The sequence below is a fragment of the Accipiter gentilis genome, chromosome 14 (genome assembly GCF_929443795.1).
Source record: "Accipiter gentilis chromosome 14, bAccGen1.1, whole genome shotgun sequence".
In the NCBI taxonomy this organism is placed as follows: domain Eukaryota; kingdom Metazoa; phylum Chordata; class Aves; order Accipitriformes; family Accipitridae; genus Astur; species Astur gentilis.
In genome coordinates, this window is record NC_064893.1 from 21,986,570 (window position 1) to 22,010,716 (window position 24,147).

Genomic DNA, 24,147 nt, shown 5'->3' on the forward strand with positions numbered 1-24,147 from the left:
AGAATGCCTTTCAGGTTTGGCTACATCACACAAGCTTCTGCTTGTGTCCTGCCCTGACCAGCTGCAGCAGCTCAGCCCATGGATAGTAACTTCTGAAGCTGCTGGAAGTGGAGTACATTTGATTGTGTGTCCTGCTCCTCTGTCTCTGCCAAAGTGGGATCCTGCTGGGGTCAGCGTTGCAAACAGTTTGCACTAAGCATCTCATCCAGGCCATGAAACTGGCTGGCAGGAGCTATCAGCCTGCTGTCGAGCATGGTGATTGCCAGTCCTGCATGGCTGTAGAAATACAGCAGGACCACACCGTTGGTGGGCCATAGTTACTTAGATGAAGGGGTCAACAGTGATAATCTCTGCTTAATGGCAGGTCAACCAAAAGCTGGGCTGGTGGTTTGGGTTTGGAGGTGTGTGACAGTGCTTCTGAGAGCCAGGTGGCCTGGCTGGGGCTGCAGCGAGCCCCTTGTGCTGTGACCCCATTCCCAAACTGTTGCAGGTTCAGTAGGACCTGGTGTAAAGCACAGGATGAAGGAAGGGTGCAGGGAGTCCAGGAAGAGCTCGCAGCATGTGGTGAGGAGGTGTGGGGCTTCAATCACAAAACCCCTCTGTAGCTCTGAGTTTAAAGTGTCAGCTGAAAGTTGTTATGCAATAAAAGGAAATGTCTGAAGTCAGTGGAGAAGACTTTTTCTTTTCTAGTGTGCTCTGAGGTTTAAGGGCAGTAGAAGTCAGAAATCAGTGAGGCTTTAAATTTTGAAGTCGTTACGATGCTTTTGAAAAGTTACCCCCCACATCCTCCCTTCTTCCCCTTGGCCAAACAAGCTTGGAGAGCAGATGGTGGACGATGACGCTGAAATAGAGCAACTGGAAGCATGCCTATCTAGGGAAGGGTAAAAGAAGCAACGTTAGTGTGTTCAACAGATACCTGCAGCTGTATGGAAAAAATGGTTTGGTATCTGACAGCCAGGGATGCTCGCAGAAAGCTGCGACTGTCCCAGCAAACACGTACCTGTGAGGCTTGTCGGCTCACTTGGTCGTGGTGTTTACTGCTGCTGGAGCTCTCCTGCCAGTATCGCGTATGGGATCAGTTTAATATCTAGCACATCCTCTGTGCGATGACTGTATCCTGCCGTGCACGGGGGTGGGTGATCTCATGGCTTTTCCTCTGCTCCGACGTCCCTGCTCATCTGTTCCACCGAGCATGGTTTCTCTGCCGGAGGTGTTACATCAGGCAGCAGTGGGAGGGTGTCTCCCAGACCTGGGAGAGCCCTCAGGAGGGGGACACGGTGACAACGGCCGTTTCTGAAGGGACTCTGCAGTGCTGGGGAAAGCTTTCCTTCAAAACGGTTTTAATCTTTAAGTTTTGAGGATTTTTGTTGCACAAAGAGCTGTTTTACATGGGAAAAGCTTTTTGACATTGATTCAAATGAGAAACTTCCTCATTTCTGAGAATTTTCTGCCTTTCTGAAGATCTCCCAGTACTTGTTGCTGCTGGCAGGGCTGTCTGCTTCTGCCCAACGGCTGGGCTGGGCTCGTCCCTCCTGTCTCAGCTCTCCTTATCTCTGGGCACCTTGCTGCCTCTTGATTTATCCCTGTCACATATCAAACACCTTGATATATCGGATGGCAGGAAGACATATGATTGTGGAGCACTGTGAGCACCCAAAAGGCCAAGGGCTGTCGTCTCTAGCAGAAGCTGGCAACTCTAAATCCGTAGAAGTCAGCAGAGCTTTACGATGCTGACAGCCCCTACTCTGAAAGTCTCTGTGATTTTCAAACTGCTTTTCAGCTTCATCTCTGCTGCCTGTGTGGTCTGGTGGCTCTTCAGCTCAATTTGGAGCTGGGGGTGTAGAATTGGGCTGGCTGGAGAGCTGTGGAAAGCCTTCCAGAATCTGGAATGGACCTCTCCCTTGCTTTCCTCTGCAGCTCCTACCTTCTGTTTGCAAACACTTGTGGTTCTGAGGTTTTGGTCAATCGTGTCTTCTTGTGCTGTTAATATGGTGCCCCAAGGCACGCCTGGCCACCCGCAAGCAGGCAAACCCACATTGTTGTTTTAAAATTGGCCCGTCAAAGGTCGTGGTCCAGCACGTGAGCTTCCGTGAATGGGATGCTTTGCTGAGCTGACTTTGTCCGCTGGCCTTGAGGATGAAATGGCTAAAAGCCACAGCAGAAGGGGCGGGACTGTGCCTTATGGGTTGTTTTTATTCCCCAACCCATTACAAACGCAGGTTTTTTTCTTTTTCTTTTTTTTTTTTTCCCCCCTGCCTTGGCACACAAAATCATCATGTCCAGAGCTCTGCTGCCTCGTGTTTGCAGCTCAGCCCCTCTGCTCACCGCCATACGAGGGTGCGTGCAGGACTGCTGCCGCCTTCCCGCAGATGTGGTCACTGCTGCCTTCCCACCCGTGGCCCTCGGGGGAGCGACCCACAGGTGAAATGTCCTCAGGGACAGAGGCTGCCTCGGATTGCCTTTTCCCTCTAACTTCAAAACCCATCACCGAGGAGCTGGATGCACGGTCACCATGCTGTGGTCCATCCCACTGCGCTGCTGGGATCACGCACCTGGAGGGATGGGTGCAAGAGGGCCACTGCGCTCTCGGTGGCATGCAGCGATGCTGTGGCTGCTCTGCTGCCTCCTGACACCGTGAGCTGCCCTGTCTCTGCTGGGGCTTCCCTGACTTGCACCTTGCTCCTCTCCTAGCAGGCCTGTGCTGTGCAGGGCCGCATCCTGCTCCATTTGAGCATCTATCCGTACTAGGGCTGGACAGGCCGGCATTGGAAATCATCACTGAGAGGGAACGTCAAGGAAGGCTGTCCCGGCAGGCTGTGTGCCCCACGGGGACGCTGAGTAGAGCAGCTGCTTGAGAGTCTTTTTCCTGTTTACTTGCTCCCAGAAGTGCCGGGTGATGTTGTGATTAAAGGACAACCCTCCTGCATGTGCCGGTGCATCTTTCAACCCTCCTCCTCACCCTCTCCCTCGGTGCATCTTTCAACCCTCCTCCTCACCCTCTCCCTCGGGTGTCCCAACACACGCGGTCCCCAGCTTGTAAGCCAGGTCAGATAACTGGGGTGGCTGTGGGCAGGGGCTCAGCAGTGTCGGGAGCACAGGATGTCCCAGAGGACTTTAATCCCCTTGGCATCCTGCCCTGTAAATCTGCACCCCATAAATCTGCTTTCCAGCTGGTGGAGAGGTAGGGTAGGGGTTGGCTCGGTTTGTTTGCTGAGCGTTCAGGCACTGCCTGACGTGGTCCTTCTCGGCGCGAGTGAATGGCAAGGCTCTTGTGCTTCTGGGCTGCACCAGAGCAGAAGCAGAGAGCCTGCTGCCTCGTCTCTCCATGCTGCCATGCTTTGGTACCCCTGCTCACGTGTTATGGTACCTCTGCCAGCGCCTGTCCTGCAGGCATCCACCTCTGGTTCCTCTGGCCAAGATCGTGGGGTATTTTGGATACCATCCCCTCCTTCGAGCCTGCAGTCCTTGTCCTGCTAATCCTTGCCAGCTCGCAGCCCTCTTCAACTTCAGAGGACCAAAAAGCTGTCCCAGGTGTCGTGGTTTAACTCCAGCCAGCAACTAATACCACGCAGCCGCTCACTCACTTCCCCCATCCAGTGGGATGGGGGAGGAAATCGGGAAAAAAGGTAAAACTTCTGGGTTTTATCCCAGCTGAAACCAGGACACCAGGTCCCAGAGCAGACCCTGAGTGGTGCTGGGCTCCCCAGGCTTGCTGGGCAGCAGGGAGTTGGCTCTGCTGGGACACAACTTGGCTCTAAGTCTCAGCAAAGCAGCAGAAATGGTTTTATCTTTTGGGTTTTTTTCCTCTAGTATGTCATTTAATGCCTTGTGTCAGCCTGGTCTTGCTGCTGGTTGGAGTATGGTCCTTGTAAGCCCCAAAAGCTCAGGCTCTGGGCCTGTTATGAAAAGGCCTAGAGATGAGGGCATGAAATTATGGAGCATTGGCACATCAGGTTTCGTATGAACCATGGAGCAGGTCAGTGTGCAAAGCAGGAGGAGTTCTCAAGTTCTGAGGACCAAACAAATCCTAGGTGAGGTCATTAAGGAAAAAACAAACCCAAGTGGTAGAGGAGCCTGGTGTGAAGACCATCACCAAGAGCTCCTGCTTCTCCCACGTAAACTGAAGATGATGTCTCCTACTAGGGCGGTGTGTGGCTTAAGTAGTATCTGCTCAGTGCCTGGGGAACTTCAGTTGGATGGTGCTGTAAGAAGATGCCATTGACTGGTTATCAACCATACACTTGCCTTGGTGATGGAAGGTGAAGCCAGCACCATCAGTGGTCCCATCGTGGTTAGTGCAGATAGAGCAAAACTGGTGAAAGGGGAAGAGGAGATTCATTGCTGCCATTTTTAACCACTTTGGGACAGAGCAGGTTTGATTTTACCAGCAGCTGCTCTGGTAACTCCGTCTGCTTCTTTCTCTGGTTCATGGCACGGTGGGTGGAAGGGACTCACGTGGAGAGTCTGAGGAGGAGGACGTGACACGAGAAAGTGCCTCAGCTACTCCCTGTGCGATCGGTGGAGACGGTACAGCCCTCTGGGGCCTCTCCCACAGATAATGGCACACAGGGAGATCTAGGGGAGGGCACACATCTGGAAATAACATCTGTGCTTTAGTGAATACTCAGTCCTTGCTGTCTCAAAAGAGCTTTTGAGTTGAGCATGGCAGGGGAAGAGGTCAGGCTGTTGTGGTGACCTCAAATGGCTCAGCAGCAGATGGGATCTTTATCCTGTTCTTCTCTTCCCAGCTTTACCCTGACACTGAAGAGCTCAAAGCCCTGGTAGGGACAGGAACAAGCCATCTCCCTGCTGCCCATTGAATGTCCTGGCCAGCAGTCATCTTTGCTGTTAAATTGCTGTCACGGAAACTTGATTGCATTGGCTGGTGGGATGGGTGAAAACTGAGTCATGGCATCTGAACGTCACCGGCATTTGCTGCCAGTGTGACAAATCTTTTCTGTCCTTCAGTTTTCACTCCTGTACTGTCCTGGGGACAGTGTGTGGTCACTCTTGTCTCCATTTGCTTTGTGGTGGGGCGTGACTCCCCGGGCATGAAAGAATCAAGAAGGCACCTATGTTGGGTGCAAAAATCCCCAAAGACCTCCAAGGAGAGCTTGCTGCTGTGGGACACCCAGGTCCCCAGATCCACCTCTGCCAGGGCTTCCTCATCGGCCCTGCCAAGCTCCCGGCTGTCAGGCTGTAAGCTGGTAAGCTGTACCTTCGACTGCCTTGTGCACTCAGGAACCTCTGGATTGCCATGTCTGCCCTTCTTTCTTTCTTGGTTGTTTTTGCCAGTCTGCTTGGTCTCATCCGCTTCCCCACTTGGGCAGTGCTGGCAGTGAGTAGGGGTCCTCCAGCTGGCTGAGAGTCCGGGGACTTCAGCGACCCTGTAAGCTCAAGGAGAGGGATGTGGGGATGTTACACAGAAGTGCTCCCTGTTGGGCCCTTTGACGGGAGACACCTGCCTGGGGAGCAGCTTCCTTGAGCGTCTCACCCCCTTCCATGCCGAGACACAGGGCCGTGTCGGGTGCCCCCATCGATCCATCCCTGCCCTTTGCAGTACCTCTCAGATCTCCTTACTGCTGCGCATCTGCCTGGGAGGGAGGGAGAGTGGGAGAGGCAGGCTGGAGGAGCTGTGCTCGCAGACCTTCAGCTTCCCCCATCCTCCCACCGCTTTTTATGCTTCTGTAAGGTCATTACGTTTCTCACTCAGGCAGCGCTGAGGGGGATGGAGCCCTTGATGCCATGCAGGAAAAAGGTCACCTTGGGGGTGGCTTACGGAGCCATCCCTAGGCAGACTGTCTGTCCAGAAGCACCGGTGCTGAGCTTCCCCTTTCCACTTGAGTCAGTGGAAGCTTGAGCCTCTCAAACAGACCAGGCTGATGACTTAAGGGTAGCTCTGTTGGCTGCTGCCAGCCTTAATTCATCTGGGGAAGGGACACCAACTTCTTCAGAGCAGCATCTGTGCAAGCAAAAACCGGGGCTTTACCCTAGCGGGAGTAGCTCTGCTTGTAGTTGGGGTGGAAATGCGTTCCCATGTCCTGTGTGGTGAAGGTGCAAAAAGTCCAGGGCTCTCATGGGTGCCAGCCTTGCAGATTAGAGTAGATATGACCAGCAGCCCTGGGTGCCCTGCCTGGGGTTTGGTAGAATCCAGAAATCCTGGTACAAAACCCTACAACTTCACACAGACAAAATGTCCGTGGAGGACAAGAGGGAGCACCAAAGCCTCCTGGGAGAGGGATCGCTGGGGCTCTCGCCTGGTGTTTGCCATCTAGTTGCCTGTCTCTGTAAGCTCCCCACCGCTACCCTCACAGGGCTACGCTGTAGGGACAGGGTGAGGTGTCATTCCCTCCCTTGGGATTGCTGGTGTCCAGCAAGGGGGATGTTTGTGCTTCCCAGACCCAGTGCTGTGCTGGGTGAATTCTGCACCCTGAACTGTGACTCTGCTTTCATACTTTGCAGACTATTCATGCTGCTTGGGGTTCACCTCTCCTCATAGCAGCTGTCCTAAAGTTGGGTGCCCGTGCCCTACTGTAGACCGATAGTATAACCTCCAAGAGAGACCCCAGATTGCAAAGTGTTGGATGGTGGGAGGGTATCTGGGGGGAGATATCAAATGGGCTCGCTCTGTTCTTCACTATTCCCGCAGTGTTCCCTGCTGGCCACCCCAGAGAAGAGTCATGGGCCAGATGTGCTCTCTCCAGTTGTCATGGAAGAGATGTGTCTCCTAAGAAGTTTCTTCCCACCTACCTTGTATGCTTGTGTAGGGTTGGACTGAAATGCCCATCCCTCCTTGGGCTGTGAAGGGAGCCCCAGTGACCAGCTTGCATGGGATGCTCCATTTCCACTGACTTGGGAGAAAGCTTGGTGGGGACTGAGAGGGTCAGCGGGAGCGTAGCATCCCATACGAGAAGTTCATCTGCTCAGGGAGGAGAGCCTGGCTGCAGGACTGGGCCAACACTTCCTTTTTGCATCCAGCAAGCCCCCTGTGTGCCCTGCAAACACCCCTGCCAAAGGCCCTGCTGGCAGCAAAACAGCCTGAGGGGAGACAGCAGCTGGGAGAGTGGGGACCTGGTCCCTCTGGGGGGGGGGGGGCGTGGAGGTGTTCCCTGTAATAACCCTGCTAATTAACTGCTGGCCATTAGCTGATATTGGGTAGGGGACGTCCTCCAATGCATCCTGCCCCATTTCTCCCAAGCCTCTCTTCCTCCCTCTCCCTGTTGGAGAGGTGTTAGCTGTAGTTGCCCAGAGGCAGGACTGCTCATGGGATGTAGAAGGATTTCGGGACTGGGGGACTCCTGGTGCTTCTTCAGGGGCTTGGGTGGTGACTGCAACAAGTGACCGTGTCTCAGCGTCAGTGTCCCACCCCTGCTCTTTTGCTTTACCTGCTGTTGTGATTTCTTGTCTGGCTCTGGGACGGACATACCGGCGTGGCATTTGTAGCAGGTGCTCTGGGCTGACACGCTCCACCGGTGACACGCTCTCTCTGTCCCCACAGCTCCAGGGGTCCAACCAAGGGGGCTGTGCAGCAGAGGCTGGGGAAGGAGCTGGAGTGCTTTGCACAAGGTCATGCAGCCCACCTGGGGTAGAGGTGGGTCCGGTGCCACCTTCTCAGCTGCGCTGAGGCAGCGCGGTGGCGACAGACGCGGTGGCAGTGCTGGCAGGGAGGTGGCTCAGGCCAGCTGGGTCTGAGTGTGAAGCTCTCCCTGGGAGGCTGAGACCAGCAGGGTGGAAACTGCCAGCCTTTATGTCCCCCGTCTGGGCTGGGCTGTGGGCAGAGGCTGTGATCACGATAACAGCATCCTGCTTCACTCACTTGGGGGTTCAGCTTTGGTTTTTTAACTTATGTTTTCTTGCAGCTGAGAGTAAGCGGGAGAGATGTGCTGACGATACAGGACAGGCAGCTGCCAGCCTACGGCTATCTCTGCTTCTAGCACTGGGAGGATGTTCGTGAGCTCTTGAAGGCCACCTGCGTGATGCTAAAGCTGGTGGAGCAGCAAGGTCTGGGTCAGCCTGGGGAGAAGTCCACAGTGCCCTGTAGGAGCAGGGTGATGTCTGGGCAGAACCTTTGCTTCTCTGCTCCAGCCCGTAGCGTGGGTGGGTGGGATGGAGGAGGGAAGGGCGGTTCCTCGCATCCTCTCCTCTGACCTGCAGAGTGATGCAGCTGCGTCTCATCTCCTAATCTCCCTGCGCATCTCCTCTAGTTTCCTCTGCAGTTGATAAGGATTTGGGGGGGGACGACAGGGGAGGGAGGAACTGGAGCTCAGAAGCCACAGGACACGTGGTCCAGGGGTGCAGCGGAGGCAGCGGCAGCCGGAGGCATGGGCAGGAAACACCGGTGCCCACACAGCAGCTGCGCAAAGCAGCTGGCGCGTCCCTGCGTGCCCTGCGTGGGCTGCCCGCTGCGCGCTGCCGGCGCCTGGGCAGAGGTGTTGTCTCCCAGGGCGGCATTTAAGCTCTCTGCCAAACCCTCCTGCTCGACGCTGATTGACGGAGATCGTTGAGAGGTGAGCCAGGATCTGAGCTGGGATCCAGGCTAGTCCCCGTCATCCTGGCGAAGGGGAGCTCCCTGTTGTCCCATCTCCAGCCCACTGAGTTATTTTTTTTCCCAGCATCTTCCTTCCCAAGCTGCTTTCTGATGCAGTTGTTGCTGCTTCTGGGGTAGGGCTAATGCAACAGTTGCTTCATAGCAGAATGCAGTGGCTCAGAGCAAAAATTGCTGTTTGCTGATGCAGGTAGCAGTTGAGATGAAGCAATTTGCTGGAGCAACCCGAGACACAACTGAGCTGAGTCTGGAGGGGAAAACAGCTTTACCTGCATCTTTTCCTGAGGCAGGAGAGGTACCTGCATGTTGCAGCAACAAGAGCAGTAGGACCCAATGGTCCCCTGAGCACTAGGGTGGCTGTGTCCCTCCCTGGGACAGTAGTTAAAAGGGCAGCATGGCCAATTTTAGTTGATAGAGGATGAGGGATTCACTGGGGCACAGGGCACTGCTGGTTTGGTGTTTATGTTGGCCTCCACGGATGCCTCAGCCTCCTGCCCTCCAAAAAATTAGTAAGGTCAAATTAGAGGCCTCAGCTGGTTTCTTGTTGTCCTGTCTGGATGGATAAGCCATCTGTTAATGGCATGGGATTGTCCTTCGGAAACCTGATAGCTGATGCACAGCAATGCTGATGGCAGGCGCAGCAGTGAGCATAGCTGGGAGGAGGATGCAGTAACCTCATCGCTGCATCTCTGTGCAGAGATATTTAATTCACCATTACACTGTCTGCCTTAGTGTCCTTTATTAAGGGAAGCTTGTGCGGTTGAGAGGTTGAGCTATCATTGCTCTGAAAACCTATACCAATGAGAGACGCACAGCTCTTCCCTCTGAAATATGTTTTTAATAGGTTGGAGTTACTACTTTGCTTCTTGCGGAGGGGATATAAAGTGGAGGACCCCACTTTTTTGCATCATTATGAATGCAATGTGCCTTTTTTAAGAGCTGCCTTAATTTTTGCAGTCCAGCCAAATTCAAGCTCAGATAGTTACTGTCTGTCCGGTTCCTCCAGCATATAGACCCCCAATAGACACAGGGTTGGATCCATGCGTGGATGAAATCCGGGCTCGCCCGGAGCTTTGCAGGCAGAAGGGGCTTGATAAACAGTGAAGGGCAGGCAACGGGGCTCCAGACTGCGAGGTGCTGAAGGCTCTGGCCCCTGTCCAGCAAAGCACTTAGCACACGCTTGACTGTTCCCCTGAAATCATTGGGGATTTTTGGTTGGATTTTTTTTTTCTTTTTTTTTTCTGAGCGGTGTTGGGTTGCAGTCAGCAAATCCGAAGCATTGAGTGGGTGCGGAGCAGCCCAGGGCTGGGCAGGATTGCTCGTGGAGTGATAAACCAGCTGGTGAACATTGGCACGAGAAGGTTGGCTGCGGTCCTCCTCCAGACTCCTGCAGCTCCTGATATCTAGTGCTGGCCTGAATGTCCATTTCAGGGGGCTTCCACTGAAGTATTAAGAGGGAGATGGCACTACTTTATTCTCCGTGCTGTTGCATAATAGATTTCTCTTATTTTTACCCACATGCACGTACAAGTCGTGTCTTTTTTTTTTCCTCTTTCTGCCTCGGTAGCTTTTCCCTGGGGGCCTGACTGGCCAGCACCCCTTGCAGTGATGGGAAAGCTGGGGATGACCACAGGATTGTGCTCGGTGGGATCCACAATGTTAAATAGCAGGAAGGCTTTTTTTTTTTTTTTTTTTTTTTTTTAAACTCTTTTCCTTTGCCAGAGTGAGTAGCCTAGAGGCTTTGCTGCTGCTCGGGGGCAGGATCAGTCTGTGTCAGCCAGCTAAGGTCAAGCTGGGCTGGGAGTGACCATGTGGCTGTCACTGCATCGTTTGTCCCCAAGGAGACATGCTCCACCCAGTGATGCTTGTTGAGGCGGTTTTATTAGAGGCTGTCCCTGATAAATCCATCCTGGAAGGTAATCTGGGCTAAACACTCTTTTTGTCAGCTTTTTTTTTTTTGTTGTTTAATTTAATCAGTTTTACATCTTTCCAAAAATCCTGTGGAGGTGGAGATTTTGCAATCCTCGGAGCCCGTTCCAGGGTGTCTTTATCCTTACACGTTACAACACCCTATCCATCAGCGGTTAAACGAGGCTTGGACGAAGTTTCGGTTTTAAATGACTTTAAGGGTGGATCTGGTTTTCATGTAACCAGAGGGTAATTTGGGGTTTTGGGTTTGTTTTTTTTTTTTCTTAAATGGTGCGGGGGGTGGATCTGGGGTCAGCTTTTTCTTTCTGATGCAACCCACTCCTGCTGAAGGGAAGGCTCTTTGCCCAGAAATGTGACCATGTCTTTTTTTTTTTTTTTTTTTTTTTTTTAAGTGCTGGAGGCAAGTGGAGGGCCAGACCTTTCTGCTGGTGGTAGGCTTGGGGGAAGTGTGGGAGGCTGTGAAGGGCACAACCTGTTTGCACGGCTATGGCACAGCTCACCTTGCATTGTGGAACCATGTGAGGAGCTTAGAGCATCTCCGGGCTGGATGGGCTTTGCTGCCTCCTTCCCAGAGCCTCTCCTGGCTGCTGCCTGCACGCCTGCCCGGGAGGGCTGGAGGATGGCCAGCGTGCTCCAGGCCTCCCATCTCATCCGCTGCTCATCTCTCCCTGCTTGCTGCTGGTCCCTGCTCTGAGACATCTCAGCCCTGCCAGACTGCAGTGGGGTGTATGCTCCAGCAGAGAGCTTCCCTCCACCTCCGCCGTCTCTGTGGCACCAAGTTCTTCCTCCTCTTGCCACTGTCTGCATGGGATGAAGACCAGTTTCTACATTCTGCAGTGACTGCTGCTTTCCACAGCATGCTCTGGGAGAGGGTAGCTTGGGGAGGAGGAGATGTGGCCCCACCAGACGCTCATCCCCTAGTCTTTGGCTGCATCCCTGGTAGGTCTTTCCCAGCAAGGACCCAAGGTGCAGACCCACGGTGGGACGTGTGGGCTGCTGTCATGGAGCCCACGCCACCTCTCCCCTGGGGAGCTTGCTGGTGCTGGTGATGGTAGAGCGGTGGTTAGATGTCATTTCCAGCGTGCACTCTGCAGTTCTCCATTCATTGCGCTCATAGGGAACCTCTGCTGTGCTTCCAGCTCGCCTCCACTCGTCTGCCTTCTCCTTTTTAATTTCCACTCCCTGCTCGAGGCTGGCTGCCAGGTTCCCCTGCCTGCCCGCCTGCCTGTCCTGGGGGGTCCAGGCTCCCCCCACAACCCTCCCTGCAGGTTCGCACAGCCACAGGGCTCTGCCCGAGTAAACGCAGGCCCTGGCCAGCAGATCCAAGTGTATGGGATCAGCAGCCAACGGCACTTGTTGCAGCAACCGCGGTGGGAGCGTGCTGGGGGGGATTAAAAGACAAAGGTGGCCCAAGCCTGGGAGAGCAGGGAGGCTGGCGTGGGCGCTGGGTTTCCTGTTTACCGGCAGGAAGGTGGCTGGGGTGTGTGGAGATGGCTGTGTTTGACTTGGGGCTCTTGCACGCTCCAGTGGAAATAGTTACGGGTTGGAGTTCGGTTTATTGTCTGGCATAAGGTGCCCGGCGGTGGTGGGGACAGGCGGGAGGATGGGGAGAGTGGCACCCGGGTGTGGGAGAGAGGAGTTAGTGCGTGCCACGGGAGGGCAAGGGGAGATGGGGTTTGTAGGCTCTGCCTCTGTTGCCTGCAGACCCACAAGCTGGTCACAAGGTTGCCTGCAGGCTTTCTGCTGGTAGCAAGGCTGAGGTTGAGCAGTGCTCAGCCCAGGCTGCAAAACCCACCCGGAGCAGGTTTTACACCGCTCAGCTGTGCGTTCCTGCGGCAGCGGGCCCCAGCTGGTGCTGTGCAAAGCTGGGGTTACCCCCAGGAGCTGCAGCAACTGGCGGAGCTGACGCAAGCAAAATCAGCAAGAGAGAACCCTAGCAAGACCTGAGGTGTAGCAAGACATCTTCATCTCTCCTCCCCCCGTGCACGGTGGCTCCTGGTCCTGTGCTGGCAGAGGGGTGCTGGAGGGAGGACCTGCGGTGGGAGGGAGGCAGGGGTCGTCGGTGCAGGGAAGCAGCATTTCAGCACTTGCTTGGTCAGGATGGTGGCATTTGCGCTTGCCGCTCTTCCTGCTAAGAGTCATTTCCTTTCATGCTGCAAGGGGGCCGGGAAGGTATTTGAGTCAGTAGAGACAGCGGGGTTCGAGAGGCTGATCTGCTGCTCTGCGGCAAGAAGAGAGCTGCACAAACCAAATCCTAAACTGCCTTCTCCCTGGCACATGCAGGCATGTTTGGGAGGATGAGAGAGATGAGCAAGCAGCTGCAAGCATGCGTGGGCTGGAGGTTTTTGCCCTGCTGCCTCCAGGTGTATGGTCCTCACTGAGGCTGCCCTTCGCCCTAGGAATTCCCTGCGTGCTTCTGTCTTTGATAAGCACCTCACTCGCTCCAGGGCTCTCCCCATTGCGTAGTGGATTTTAGGTATGCAGTTTGTAACAATAGCTCTGTCTCACTACTTACTAAGCCACCAGTTCTTCATGCAGCGAGAGGTGAGTGCAGGGCATAGTTAGCATGCTGCAGCATCCCAAAGTAGAGATGGGACGCTTGCAGCATGATGCAAAGGAAGGCCATTTATATTTTGTCACCTTCCTTCAGTAGTTACTGCCTGGTAAACTGCTATGAAAACCCAACTGCCAGTTCTTTCCCCACTGTGTTGGTCAAGCCCTGCATCCTTCAAAGGCAGGATTAGTCTTCAGCCCTGCTGTGCATGTCCTGGATGCAAAGACCTTAACTGTGATACAGGTTTTTAAGGGCTAAAATAACATGCTTTGTCACTAAGGATGTGAGCACATGGGCAGGTTACGGCAGGGCATGCTAATGTTTGAACTTCTAGCCAGCTTATTTCCAAAGGGTAGGTGATACCTTTGAAAGTCACACTCTTGCTTATTTTAGGGAGCTTGTCTGTCCTCCCTTTGCAAGCCCCAGGGAACTGGGTCTGTCTGTGCTCTTGTCCCAAGTTGATGAGCTTTGGAGGGTTATTGCAGTGGTCAGTCTGGATATGTCCTGTGTCAGGCAATGAGCAGGCTGCCATCGTCTCCAGATGCGCACCCATGGTGCTGCACAGTGCATCCTGCTGAGAGAGGATCCCACATTCCTTGTGTCAGGTGTATGAGTCCCCCCAAAGTCAAGCCCTACATCTGGCTTGCCATGGTGTTCGTTTCAAGTAAGCATCATCTCTCGCGATGCAGTTCAGTGCTTGCTGTCAGCTGCTGCTGTGGGTGAAGAGCAGGTCGCATTTCTGTCTAGTTTTAAACTGCAGTAAATTTGAAATGAAAGGTGAGTCGATCCACAGTGAGTGCCATAAGTGGAGTTTAATTGGGAAGAATTACACGCCAGGTTTGCAGTAATCTCTGTCCCGCATTGCTCAGAAGCATCATCTGCTTTGGAAACGTGACTCAGAAATGTTATTTGATTCCCCCGAGCATTTAAGAAACTATTTTTCCAGGAACCAAAGATTCTTGCATTTGGTGTTTTTTGTTGTGTTTGGGTTTTTTTTTTCTTGTTGCTGTTGTTATTTTCACTTTGGTTTATGGCAATGAGAGTCTTTTCCCAGAATTTCCTCTGGGGAGGGAGGCTGCAAGATGCTCCATTACAAGCATCTCTTCAGGTCCCTCTCCTGGCTTGCCGTTTAATGCTCTGGCATGCTCACAGCTGCCGTTTGCAGAGGAGCACAGCTCCGAGGTAGCTGGTTGGAGTTAGCTGCTCCTGTTCTCCATGAGCCACCGCTGAAGTTGCCAGGTTGATGTTGCAGCTGCACCATGAGATTCACCACCCACACGTGTAGCCAGTCAGGTCTGCCTCCTCGCCAGCCCCAGGCCTGGATTTGTGCTGCCATCCACTGCCAAGACCTGCCTGGGTCGGCTCTTGCCACCCGGGGCTGTCCCTTGTGGTCACACCTCTGCCTTACACTTGGTCACCTTTGGGTTGGCCTACTGGGGACAGCTGCTGAGGTGTGACACCAGCCCTATAACCTAAGGAATATCCTCAGAACGATGCTGTCCCCGTGCCCCAGAAGTTTGATGTGATGGTGGTGCTGCCTGCCCTGCCCTAGCCATCATCTGGTGGGCACCATCTGGGGGTTTCGTTTGACCACGGCTTGGTTGCTTGCCATTCATCTTGCCCTCTTCAGCCATTCCCTGGAGGAAGCATATTGACATTATGGATGTGCACGAGGATAATAAACATAAGCACAGCTCCCTGGAGTCACCAGCTCCAGCCCTGGCCAGGGTAACACGTTGTCCAACTGAATTACCAGCTTCATGACCTGGGACCCTGCTGTCTCCCATCTGGTGAGAGATGCAACTTTCTGAACTTCCGTCTGCAATCTGGGCTTGCCCCCTGACAATAACCCCCTCTGCCACTGTCACAGATTCAAAAAGAAGCCATCTTTTAAAAAATAAAGTCCATGGGACTCATTTTATGTGTACGGTACAAAACTGTGAAAGGTGGGAGGCCTGAGCTGTTATCCCACCTCCCTCAGCTCTAGTTCTGACCAGCAGCTTGCGTATGTTTAAGTTGTTGATACCAGACCTCCCTGGTGGTGTCTCCAATTCAAATGATCTCCAGAGATTTGGCTGTTTTCATGCTTTTTCTAATGTTTTCTCTCTGGAAGGTCTTTGGCAGTAAGGTGGGGAGGCGGATTCTGCCTGGAAGCATGGGGGGGTTGCTGCAGTCAAATCTACTCCAGAGCTGTGGCAGATTCACCACAACTGGATCTCCAGAGTTTGGGCTTGGTTGATCCTTGCACTGTGCTTTCTTCTGTGGCCTTCTGAACACCACCCAGAGGTGATAAACGTTTCAACCCTCTTTGGCTAGGGAAGGACAGAGTTTTCTTGGTGAAGATGGCACATGTGTGAAGGCAGGGACTGCCCTGGGCATCCTGGTACTGCTCAGAGGAGCTGGGAGGATCCTAACAGGGCAGGGGGGAGATGCTAGAAAATGCAGACATAATTTAGGGTGAAAGTGAGGAGGGGGGAGGCAGGGGCACCATCAAGTTGTTTAAACAAAGAATCAACTCAAGTTTCAGTATCTAACTTAAATTTGGAGAGGAGTGGATCTTAAATCTATGGTGTTAGTAAGTTGTGGTAGCTGCAAACAGGATTTCATCCAGCTGGGCAGGAGGCTGTGCCCTCAGAGGGTTAACTACTGTAGAAAAGCTTTCTTTAAAAAAAAAAAGTTGCTGTCCTGAAAGACAAAAGCAAAAAAGTGCAGTTTGCAGATGTGTGTTGGGTGGAGGAAGAGGAAAGTGTGAGGTGTGAAGCTAAAGGGCAAAGGAGGTTGCAGTAGCGGTAGCACTGCCCTCTGCTCATCGTGCCTGGGGATTGCCGTGGGTGAGACACCCAACTGTTCTTGGGGGACACAGAGGTGAAAGGAGCGGTGGAGGTGGCTGGGGAGGCTTCCTAGGGAACCAGTAAGAAGGATCTGTGCTTACAGGCTTGTGTGCATGCACAACCACATGCGCGCCGCAAGAGAGATGTGCAAGATAAGTGGTAAGATCTCCGTGCTGCTTTGAAAGGTTGAGGAGCAAGCTGGGGCTCTTGAAGGGCTTGTCAGAGGTGAGAAGTGTGGGCAGCTTCTCAGAGAGGACCTGGGCACCCATGGCTGTGCTGAGGTCCAGACTGGTGATGCTGTGCGAGAACTCTGGGTGCCTCTTCAGCCCATGCCATCAGTGGCAGGAGAGGACTGGGAGGCTGCTGTGATGGTCACTTGTTGCCTGAATGCAGTGAGCCCTTCTACAAGACACCATCCCCAGCACCTCCCCACTGTCCTTGGATGTCTGGCAGCTCTCTGCCTGGGCCGGGGCAGCCGTCACATCCTTGCTTTCCAGCATAGCCAGGGAAACACAGTTTGTTGTTCAGAGCCTGGTACCCCAGTGCCGTAGGCATGCCTGGGTCTGCCACCATGTAATGGGTGGTGATCCAGCTCTTCAGATGACTGAAACCACTTTATCCACGCCCTTCCTTCTCTTCCATGTTCATCGGAATTTCAAGCTATTAGCTGAACTCCCCTCTTGTTTTCCCTTTCTCTTAGTGGACATTCGTGAAATCAAAGAGATTCGTCCAGGAAAAAACTCACGTGACTTTGACCGGTACCAGGAGGATCCATGTTTCCGACCGGACCAGTCCCACTGCTTTGTTGTCCTCTATGGCACTGAATTCCGGCTGAAGACCCTCAGCTTGCAAGGTAAAGCACTCGTGGCCCCGGGGCTGTGCCAGGGCAGGGTTGGGCAAGCACTACATCACCACAGGACCCAAACTTCCGATGCATCCTTCCATGAGTGAGCTGGAACATATCTCTGGGCAGACATTCTTTTCACCAGACCGAGGAGGTGTCTTTGGAAGAAGGTGATGCCGGTTCCCTGAAGGGTACACATTGAACTGCTAGTTAAGTCAGTTAATTTGCCTGGTAAACCCAAAAGTTGGGTGAACTGAAGCCCCTAGTTCAAATGTGTGCTTGATTTCAAGTGTTTTATCTCAGCTTGGCATGTTGGCGTTCATCAACTGCATTGTGGTAACCGTCGCCATGCATGAAGTGGTAAAATTTCACTTGCTTCTGCTTAGCAATTCTGAGTGAGAAAATGCTGCCAGTGGCAAACAGAAACTCATGAAGCCTCGATACCTCTGAGGTCTCAGCTTTCCTCAAGCCCTTGTCTGTTGAGTTAAGCTGGTCTTGGAGCACCCAGCCTTATGTTTTGCTATTGAAAGAGAGGAGGTTTATGCTGTTGAGTCTCATCCAGTTCAGATGGCAGACAGGCTCGTAATCACTGGCTGCTGTTCAGCTGATGGACAATATCTTTTTCTGCTAACAGTCTTGTGTCTTGTTTAAAACCCATGTAGATGAGTGCTGATGGAGGCAGTCATGCTGCCTCCTTAACATCCATGGCAAATCTGCCTTTTGGCTAATGCTGCAGGACACAGGGACAGAACTGTCACCCAGGCCAGCCAGAGCATTACTGCTTGGGGACAAAGATAACCCCCCAGCTCTTGCAAACTGAAGGGAGGAGAGAGTGTAACATGCAGGGGCATGTTACACTCCAGCCAGCCACAGACATCCCATGGGAGGGGAGCAGGAGCTCGGCAGGGAGAGGAGCCGGCCAGAGCATCTGCATGGGAGGGACCTGTTATCAGAAGGGGGATGAAGGAAGGAATAGGGGATATAAGATGCTGGGGATAGTCCTAAGAGGTTTGGGTTGGGGATCAGCTTCTATGTCCCTTCCTCCTAATTTTTCTGTGCACTTTTCACAGCCACTTCGGAAGATGAAGTCAATATGTGGATCAAGGGGTTGAACTGGCTGGTGGCAGACACTCTAAGGGCCGCCACCCCCCTGCAGATTGAAAGGTGAGGGACTTGTCCTTGTCCTGCACTTGTTTTCTTCTTTTTTTTTCCTTTTCTGTCCTTTTTTGACAGGAAAAGGTAAGCATAGTGACAACATCTCATTCCCTCTCTGCACCACACTGAACTGGCACTTCTGCATCTGCAGTCGAGGGGTTTCATCCTGTTGCCCTGCTGTGCTACATTGTCTAGGGCCAGAATTTGATCTCGCATGCATGCAGGGAAAAGGAGCTTTACCACGAAACAGATGTTTTAATGTGTGCCTGGCCTGTATTATCTGTAGCAATTCAGTGTAGAGGCATGTAGAAGAGAATACCTTTGGGTTTTTCTTATCTGTGGACTCGCTTTTAGGCAGAGACAGTTTTAAAGGGGGGCAGGTTGCCTGCAGGCTGCCTCTGGAAGTGGAGCAGAGCCAAGTTCTCTGGTGGGAAGGAGGGCTGTGAGAGTGGGCAGCATGGCATTGAGCATCTTCCAGAGACAGGAGCAAACCAAACGTGTGCGTGTTTCTGCCTTTCCATTTAGGTGGCTCCGGAAGCAGTTCTACTCACTGGATCGTAACCGGGAAGACAGGTAAGAAGAGAGAAAACGCTTGCTTGCACAGATGTGCACGTTCACAGAAGGGTTTGAGCCGGAAGGGTTTACCTTTGACTTGAAACCGTAGCCTTTGCTTTGGATTTTTTGTTGGGTTCTTTAGGTTTTTAATTTTCATTTCCAAGGAACCTTAATCCAAGTCCCAGTACTTCCCTGGCTGATTTTCACTGAATTAAAAAAGCATTAAAAAAAAAATTGTCTTGTTTCCATGACCTATTTCCCAGCTGTTTAGACCCAGTAACACCTTGAGAGCCCATAGCCGTGAAACACCTTTACCCCCAGCTGTTATCCAAGGAAGCAGACACCAAAGAGCCAACAAGTGGCTGTGGCCACCCCGTCAGGGCTGAACTGGGTTGTGTTTGTTACTCTCCACCCTGTTTGGTGGTCCTCAGGAAGTCCATGAGGCCATGGATCATCCCACTGCTTGGCTTCTAGGCTAGGGCCACTACTTGTGGGGTTCTTGACTGAATGCTTAGTGATGTCCTAGCAGGTGAGATGTCATGCTCGAACCCATCATGAGAAGATAAGGGAAGGGAATTGGGTCATGACCTGTCATGAGGAGATAAGGGAAGGAACGTTTCTCTGTTGAGGAGGCGAGTTCCACCGTGCTCTGCTTTCTGCTGCCACTGCTGTTGCCTGCTTTCCCCAGCCCCACACTGGGTGCCAGTGTCCTCTTCCTGAGGTGCTGTTATTTGCCTCTTTTCATCCCTGGGACACGCTTTTCTCCCCTGATATTAACTGAGCCCATTAACCTTTCAGCATTAATTTCCATGTTACTGTGCTCCCCTGGGGTAAGGGGATTCCTCCAGTCCTGCTCTGGAGACGGCAGTGCTGGAGACACCTCTAGCACATCAGCTCCTGTTCCCCAGCTGTGGTGGAGCACCCGGGCCACATCTGCCCCCTTTGTGTGCCCAGGTGCCCAGGCAGGGCTCCCTGCAGTGCACCGTCAGATCTCTGGGCTCCAGAGCATCCTTTGCTTGATTCCTGTCAATGCCATTGATCTCACACTGCTACTGATTTCCATGCTTCACCCTGAGATCTGGAGTCCTTCTCATCCTTGCAGCAAGCTCCTGCCAAGAAACTCACCCCACAGACCTGGCAGTCAGTGCCAGGGGCGTGCTGCTGGGGACCTGTGGGTGACTGCGGTCAGACAGGTTGGTCCTGTGGATCGGCAGGCAGACATCACTGCTCTGTACTCATTAGGAGAAGCGAACAGGTCCTCTCATGCTGCTTTGGTCCCCACCTCTGTGTTCCTCCCTCCCAGCTGCAGCGTGCTGCCCTGTGACAGCCAGGACAGGCAGATGGCCCTGCTGTCGGGCAGCTGGGGGTTAAATTCAACCTGTCTGCATCTCGGAGCAGAGTGGGAGTGTGTTGCGTGGGGGAAATCCCACTGCGTTGGACATTTTTGCCTTTGCAATGATTTATACCGTGGCCTGGCAAGAGCACTGTTGGGTGCACGGGGATTTTGCGGAGGAGGGATAAATCCTCACAGAGGCAGAAAGGGAAGGAGAGGCACCTTTAATCTGTTGCAGCTGTTCTGCATATGCCACACACCTTTCAAACCCAGGCTTGGCTTTTATATGCAGTGTACCGGTTTTCAGTGGTGACCGGGTGTAATATTTCTGAATTCAGCAACGGAGAGCACTGAGGCAGGTGCAGGGTTGCCCATGTGGGGGTTTTGGAGAATGAATGCAGGAGATATGGAAAAAATTGGTCCTTTTTCTCATCTGGTTATATAGTAAAACTCATGAAATGGCATCCCGACAGAACAAAAGAGATTGCATGTATAGATCCGTCTGCCCGAGGCACGGTCAGCAGAGCTGAAAGACAGCCTGTTACATCTCTCTTGTTTTTCTCAGTATCACCTTTCTATTAGCATTTAGAATTAAGGTAGCAAAATAGAATATATTCCTTACCTGTCAACCAAGGAGAGAGGTTTCAATGCAAACTGCTTAATTAGAAGAGCTGCTGCTCCAGCCCAGGCAGCAAAAGGAGCAAAATAGCAATAGAGAGGGAATGTGGGAAGATTTGGGGTCTCCCCATTTTATAAGCATCTGTGTGTTTTCTGCAAGGTAGACGCAGCAGTTATGGGGCGTATACATCTCTTGGATGAAATCTTTGCCGATATGAGGCGTTTCAGCATTAACTTTGGTGTTGCTGGCTCTTTGCTTTTGCTTCTCAGCCTGGAAATGGCTTTGAAAAGGGAACAGTGAGTTGTGTTTTTTTTTAAAAACACTTCTTTTGCAAACTGTCCTTGGTCCTTTCCAGAACAGGCAGGTTTTTGGTAGCTGAAGAAATCATTCCTGGTGTTCATGTACCCCATGCTCGCCCTGCACCCCAGCCTCCTGCGCTGGAACCCTTTCTTTTCCGCCTTCTCCCGGCTGGGTGCCTGTGCATACCTTCCAGCATGCCGGCAGATGTTGGCTGTTTTCACTGGCTGCTGGGCCTTTGGGTATTTGTTTTTCCAAGGGAGGTTAGGTGGAAAGAGGAGGATAACAGGATGCTGGGGTTTTTTTTCCTAACTGCTGCAGAGGAGACTGCTTCACCTCTGGCTAGGAGAGCTCCCCATGGCTGGGAGCAGAGTTACAGCGCTGGAGGCTGAGGTGGGGAACATTTTCATCCCCTGTGAGAAGGCTGGATCTGTCCTTTGGCCTGTTTGTCATGAAACCTTAAAAAACTTCCGCAGAAGAAATTAGTTTGTTTATTTGGCTATTACTTTCTAGTCTCAAAATACTACCAAGCTGTTTATCCAAGGTCTCCAACACTTTAACATTATTAATAACACACAGTAAATAAAATCCTTCCATACCCCATCCTCCTCCTGAAGCAGAGAGGGAAATGCTGGTCACAGCTTTTACAGGCTTTGCTCTCACCTCCCCCGGTGCCGTCGCATCAATGAGCACTGCTGTGGTCCAACACTTCCCTGTGAAACAGCCCAGCGTCACCGGAGCCGGGCACTGGCTCCAGCGAGTCTCAAGCCTGATGCTACTGCTGTCCTGCTGCTGCAGCCCCTCCTGCTCTTTTTCCAAGAGATTTTTTTGCAGTCTCAGCCTCTCACCAAGGAGGCAGGGGGATTGCTTCTGGGTGGCCCTGGGAACTGTGGGTGTCCCATTGGGGGTCCTATGAGAGCTGCTGCAGGCTGTGGTCCTTGACACGTGAGGGCATCTCTCGTGTGCCATCGTTGTGCTCCTGGCTCGCTCCCCCTACGTTGTCCCATTTTCCTGTCACCCAGGACCCCGTAGCTGGGACCCCCTGCCCTGGGGGTTGCAGACCACCCTGCATGTGGCCATGGACACTGGGTGTGTTGGAGAAGGGAAAGGGCAGGCTCTCCCCAACAAAACACTCACGCTGAGCCCCTGGGGTAACTTCTGCTGCTGGGGGAGGTGGCGGTGCAGGGGGGAGATACCAAAGCTGCTGCTCGTGCTGAGAGCGTGTCTCTGGCTCTGTAGCTCATACAGCCAGGAGGAAAGGGGAGGCTGGTGCTATTTGCCAGCTTTTTTTTTTTTTTTGCTTTTTTTTTTTTTTTTTCTCTTGTCCTGCCAGCCAGTGGCAGGACACTGCCTGCACGGACCTCGGCCGGCTGGGTGCTGGCCTTGGGCACGGCACGGGAGCTGGGCCAGGTCCTGCTCTGGCTGTGCGTGCGTCCCGGTCCCCCATGGCTCTGAGCCCAGAAACAAGGGCTCTCTGTGTCCCACTGGCTGCGGTGGCCCTTGTCTCTGCAGCGCCTGACACCAGCCGGTTTCTCCCTCTGCTTGGGGCTCCCTTCATCCCTCCTCCTTTCTGTGTCGTTTGAGATCACCCCATTTCCAGGGGAGAGCGTAGAAGAGATGCAGTTCACACTGCCCCCCCGCATCGCTGCGGATGACAGCGTGACCCCTGCGTAGGACTTCTTCCCTGGCGTATTTATGTTTGCACCCCAAAGCCATAAGTGTTTCCAGGGTCAGACCCGCCCTATGCTTTGTGGGATGGGGGAGCATTCTGTAGGGTCCTGGGCTCCCACTTGCTCAGTGGGGGGCAAAAGCAGCATCTGTGATTGCTGGGGCGGACTCAGAGAACTTGTTTTTAAGGCAGGAGCTGCCAGAAAATGATTGCACGCAGACCTCTCAGCTTCTTAAATCCTACAGATGGGAGACAGCCACGTTTTTCCTTGCTGCAGGGCTGTTGTCCCATGGGCGAGCAATGTTGGAGCAGGCAGGGGCAGCCCAGGGCTCCTTGCTGCCTGCCTCTGCCCGCCTGGGTGTGGGATCCTGCTCAGGGTTGGCACCGGAGCCCTCCCCGGTCCGGGAACCGGCACGTTTGGTGCAAAGGGCCTCGGGAAGGAGGACAGGCATGCTGGCTGCCCCGTGCCAGCGGTGTGTGTGGCAGTGGCTGGGGGAGCGCATCTGGGCACGACGTGGCAGTGCTGTGCCTGTGGCTAGACACTGAAAATGGCTTTTTTCCTCTCTTTAGGATAAAATTAGCTGGGTCCAAACCACTTGCAAAGTTTGCCCTCCTCCAGCTCCTTCTGTAGGCTAGGGAGTGGGTTTTGGAAGATTTAGTCACCCAGCATCCATGTTGGGGCACAGAAACTTGAAAAATGCTTCTCCCTGGTCATTCTGGTAAAGCAGTAGGCACTGTGTGCCTATTGCGGCATCGGCTCGAGTGGGCTGAAGGTGCTGGGACTCTCCCTGCAGTGCTGGGAGCTTGCAGGAGCAGTGTTTACAGTTCCCACTGGGATGTAAGCACCTCTCTCTGCTGCCCACGTGCAGAGTAGGTGCAGGGTTCACTGGGGTGGAAAACGTTCTTCTGTTCTGCCTTTGGTCCCAACCCTGGTGTCCTGGGGATGTGCATCCATCCTTGCGTGTCACAGCTGATGCCCCTTTGGGCACGGCTGCTCTGTGCATGTGGTGTCCCGGTCCCAGGGTGAGACCCCTCCATCGCAGACCTTCTGAACGTGTTTTCCCTCTTTCCCTTGCCGAGCCAGGATCTCTGCCAAGGATCTGAAGAACATGCTGTCTCAGGTCAACTACCGGGTCCCCAACATGAGGTTCCTGAGGGAGAGACTTACGGTGAGCGTGTGACCCCTTTGCTCTCCTCGTTTGCGCTGGGGACCCTCAGCAGCCTGTTGCCTACCTTTGAGAAAGACCTGGTGGTGGTTAATCTCCCACGGTGCGTTTGCATATTGCAGAGGCTCCCAGCCTTTCCCGGGAGGGCCCCCACCCACGGTGGCGACTGAAGAGGTGCCAGCTCCCACTGGGTGCCGCACCTTGGCCCGTTTGTGGCCAGCACCCTCTCTTCGCCCCACCCTGCCTCCCCCGCTCCCCACATTGCTCCTGGCTCTGGTCGTGGGCTTTGCCCCAGTGGGGTAGAGTGCAGAAAGACAGGCAGCGAGGCCAGCTGGTCCTGCATCCCAGGTTCCGCATCCCACTGCCACCGGGCGACAGACAGCCAGTGCTGCCAGCATCACTGCAGACCCAGGAACAAAGGGTCATCTCGTGGTGACCAGCCATTTCCACCAGCACTGAACTCCGAGGCCAAAGAGCAGTGTATCCAAAGGAGAGCACACGCTTTGGGTCTTGCAGTTTCCAGACACTTCAGATGCTCTCTGCAAACAAAAATTAAAATGATCGTTTTGTAACTATTCAAGTAAATGATAACGCTTTTTAATCAGCTATGTGATGCCTTTATGTGGGTGAGCTTGGGGAATCGCATAACT

At 53.3% G+C, this 24,147-nt stretch overlaps 1 protein-coding gene across 2 annotated transcripts in view; it reads left to right on the top strand.

Annotated features, from left to right (window-relative positions):
* Window positions 1-24,147, top strand: part of PLCG1 (phospholipase C gamma 1) — a 50,740-nt gene that overhangs the window by 7,162 nt on the left and 19,431 nt on the right. For both annotated transcript variants that reach the window (XM_049816569.1, XM_049816570.1), the window contains exons 2-5: window positions 16,560-16,712; window positions 17,774-17,867; window positions 18,384-18,431; window positions 23,416-23,500. In XM_049816569.1, coding sequence (XP_049672526.1) covers window positions 16,560-16,712; window positions 17,774-17,867; window positions 18,384-18,431; window positions 23,416-23,500 — 380 coding nt within the window. The remainder of the gene's footprint in view (window positions 1-16,559; window positions 16,713-17,773; window positions 17,868-18,383; window positions 18,432-23,415; window positions 23,501-24,147) is intronic.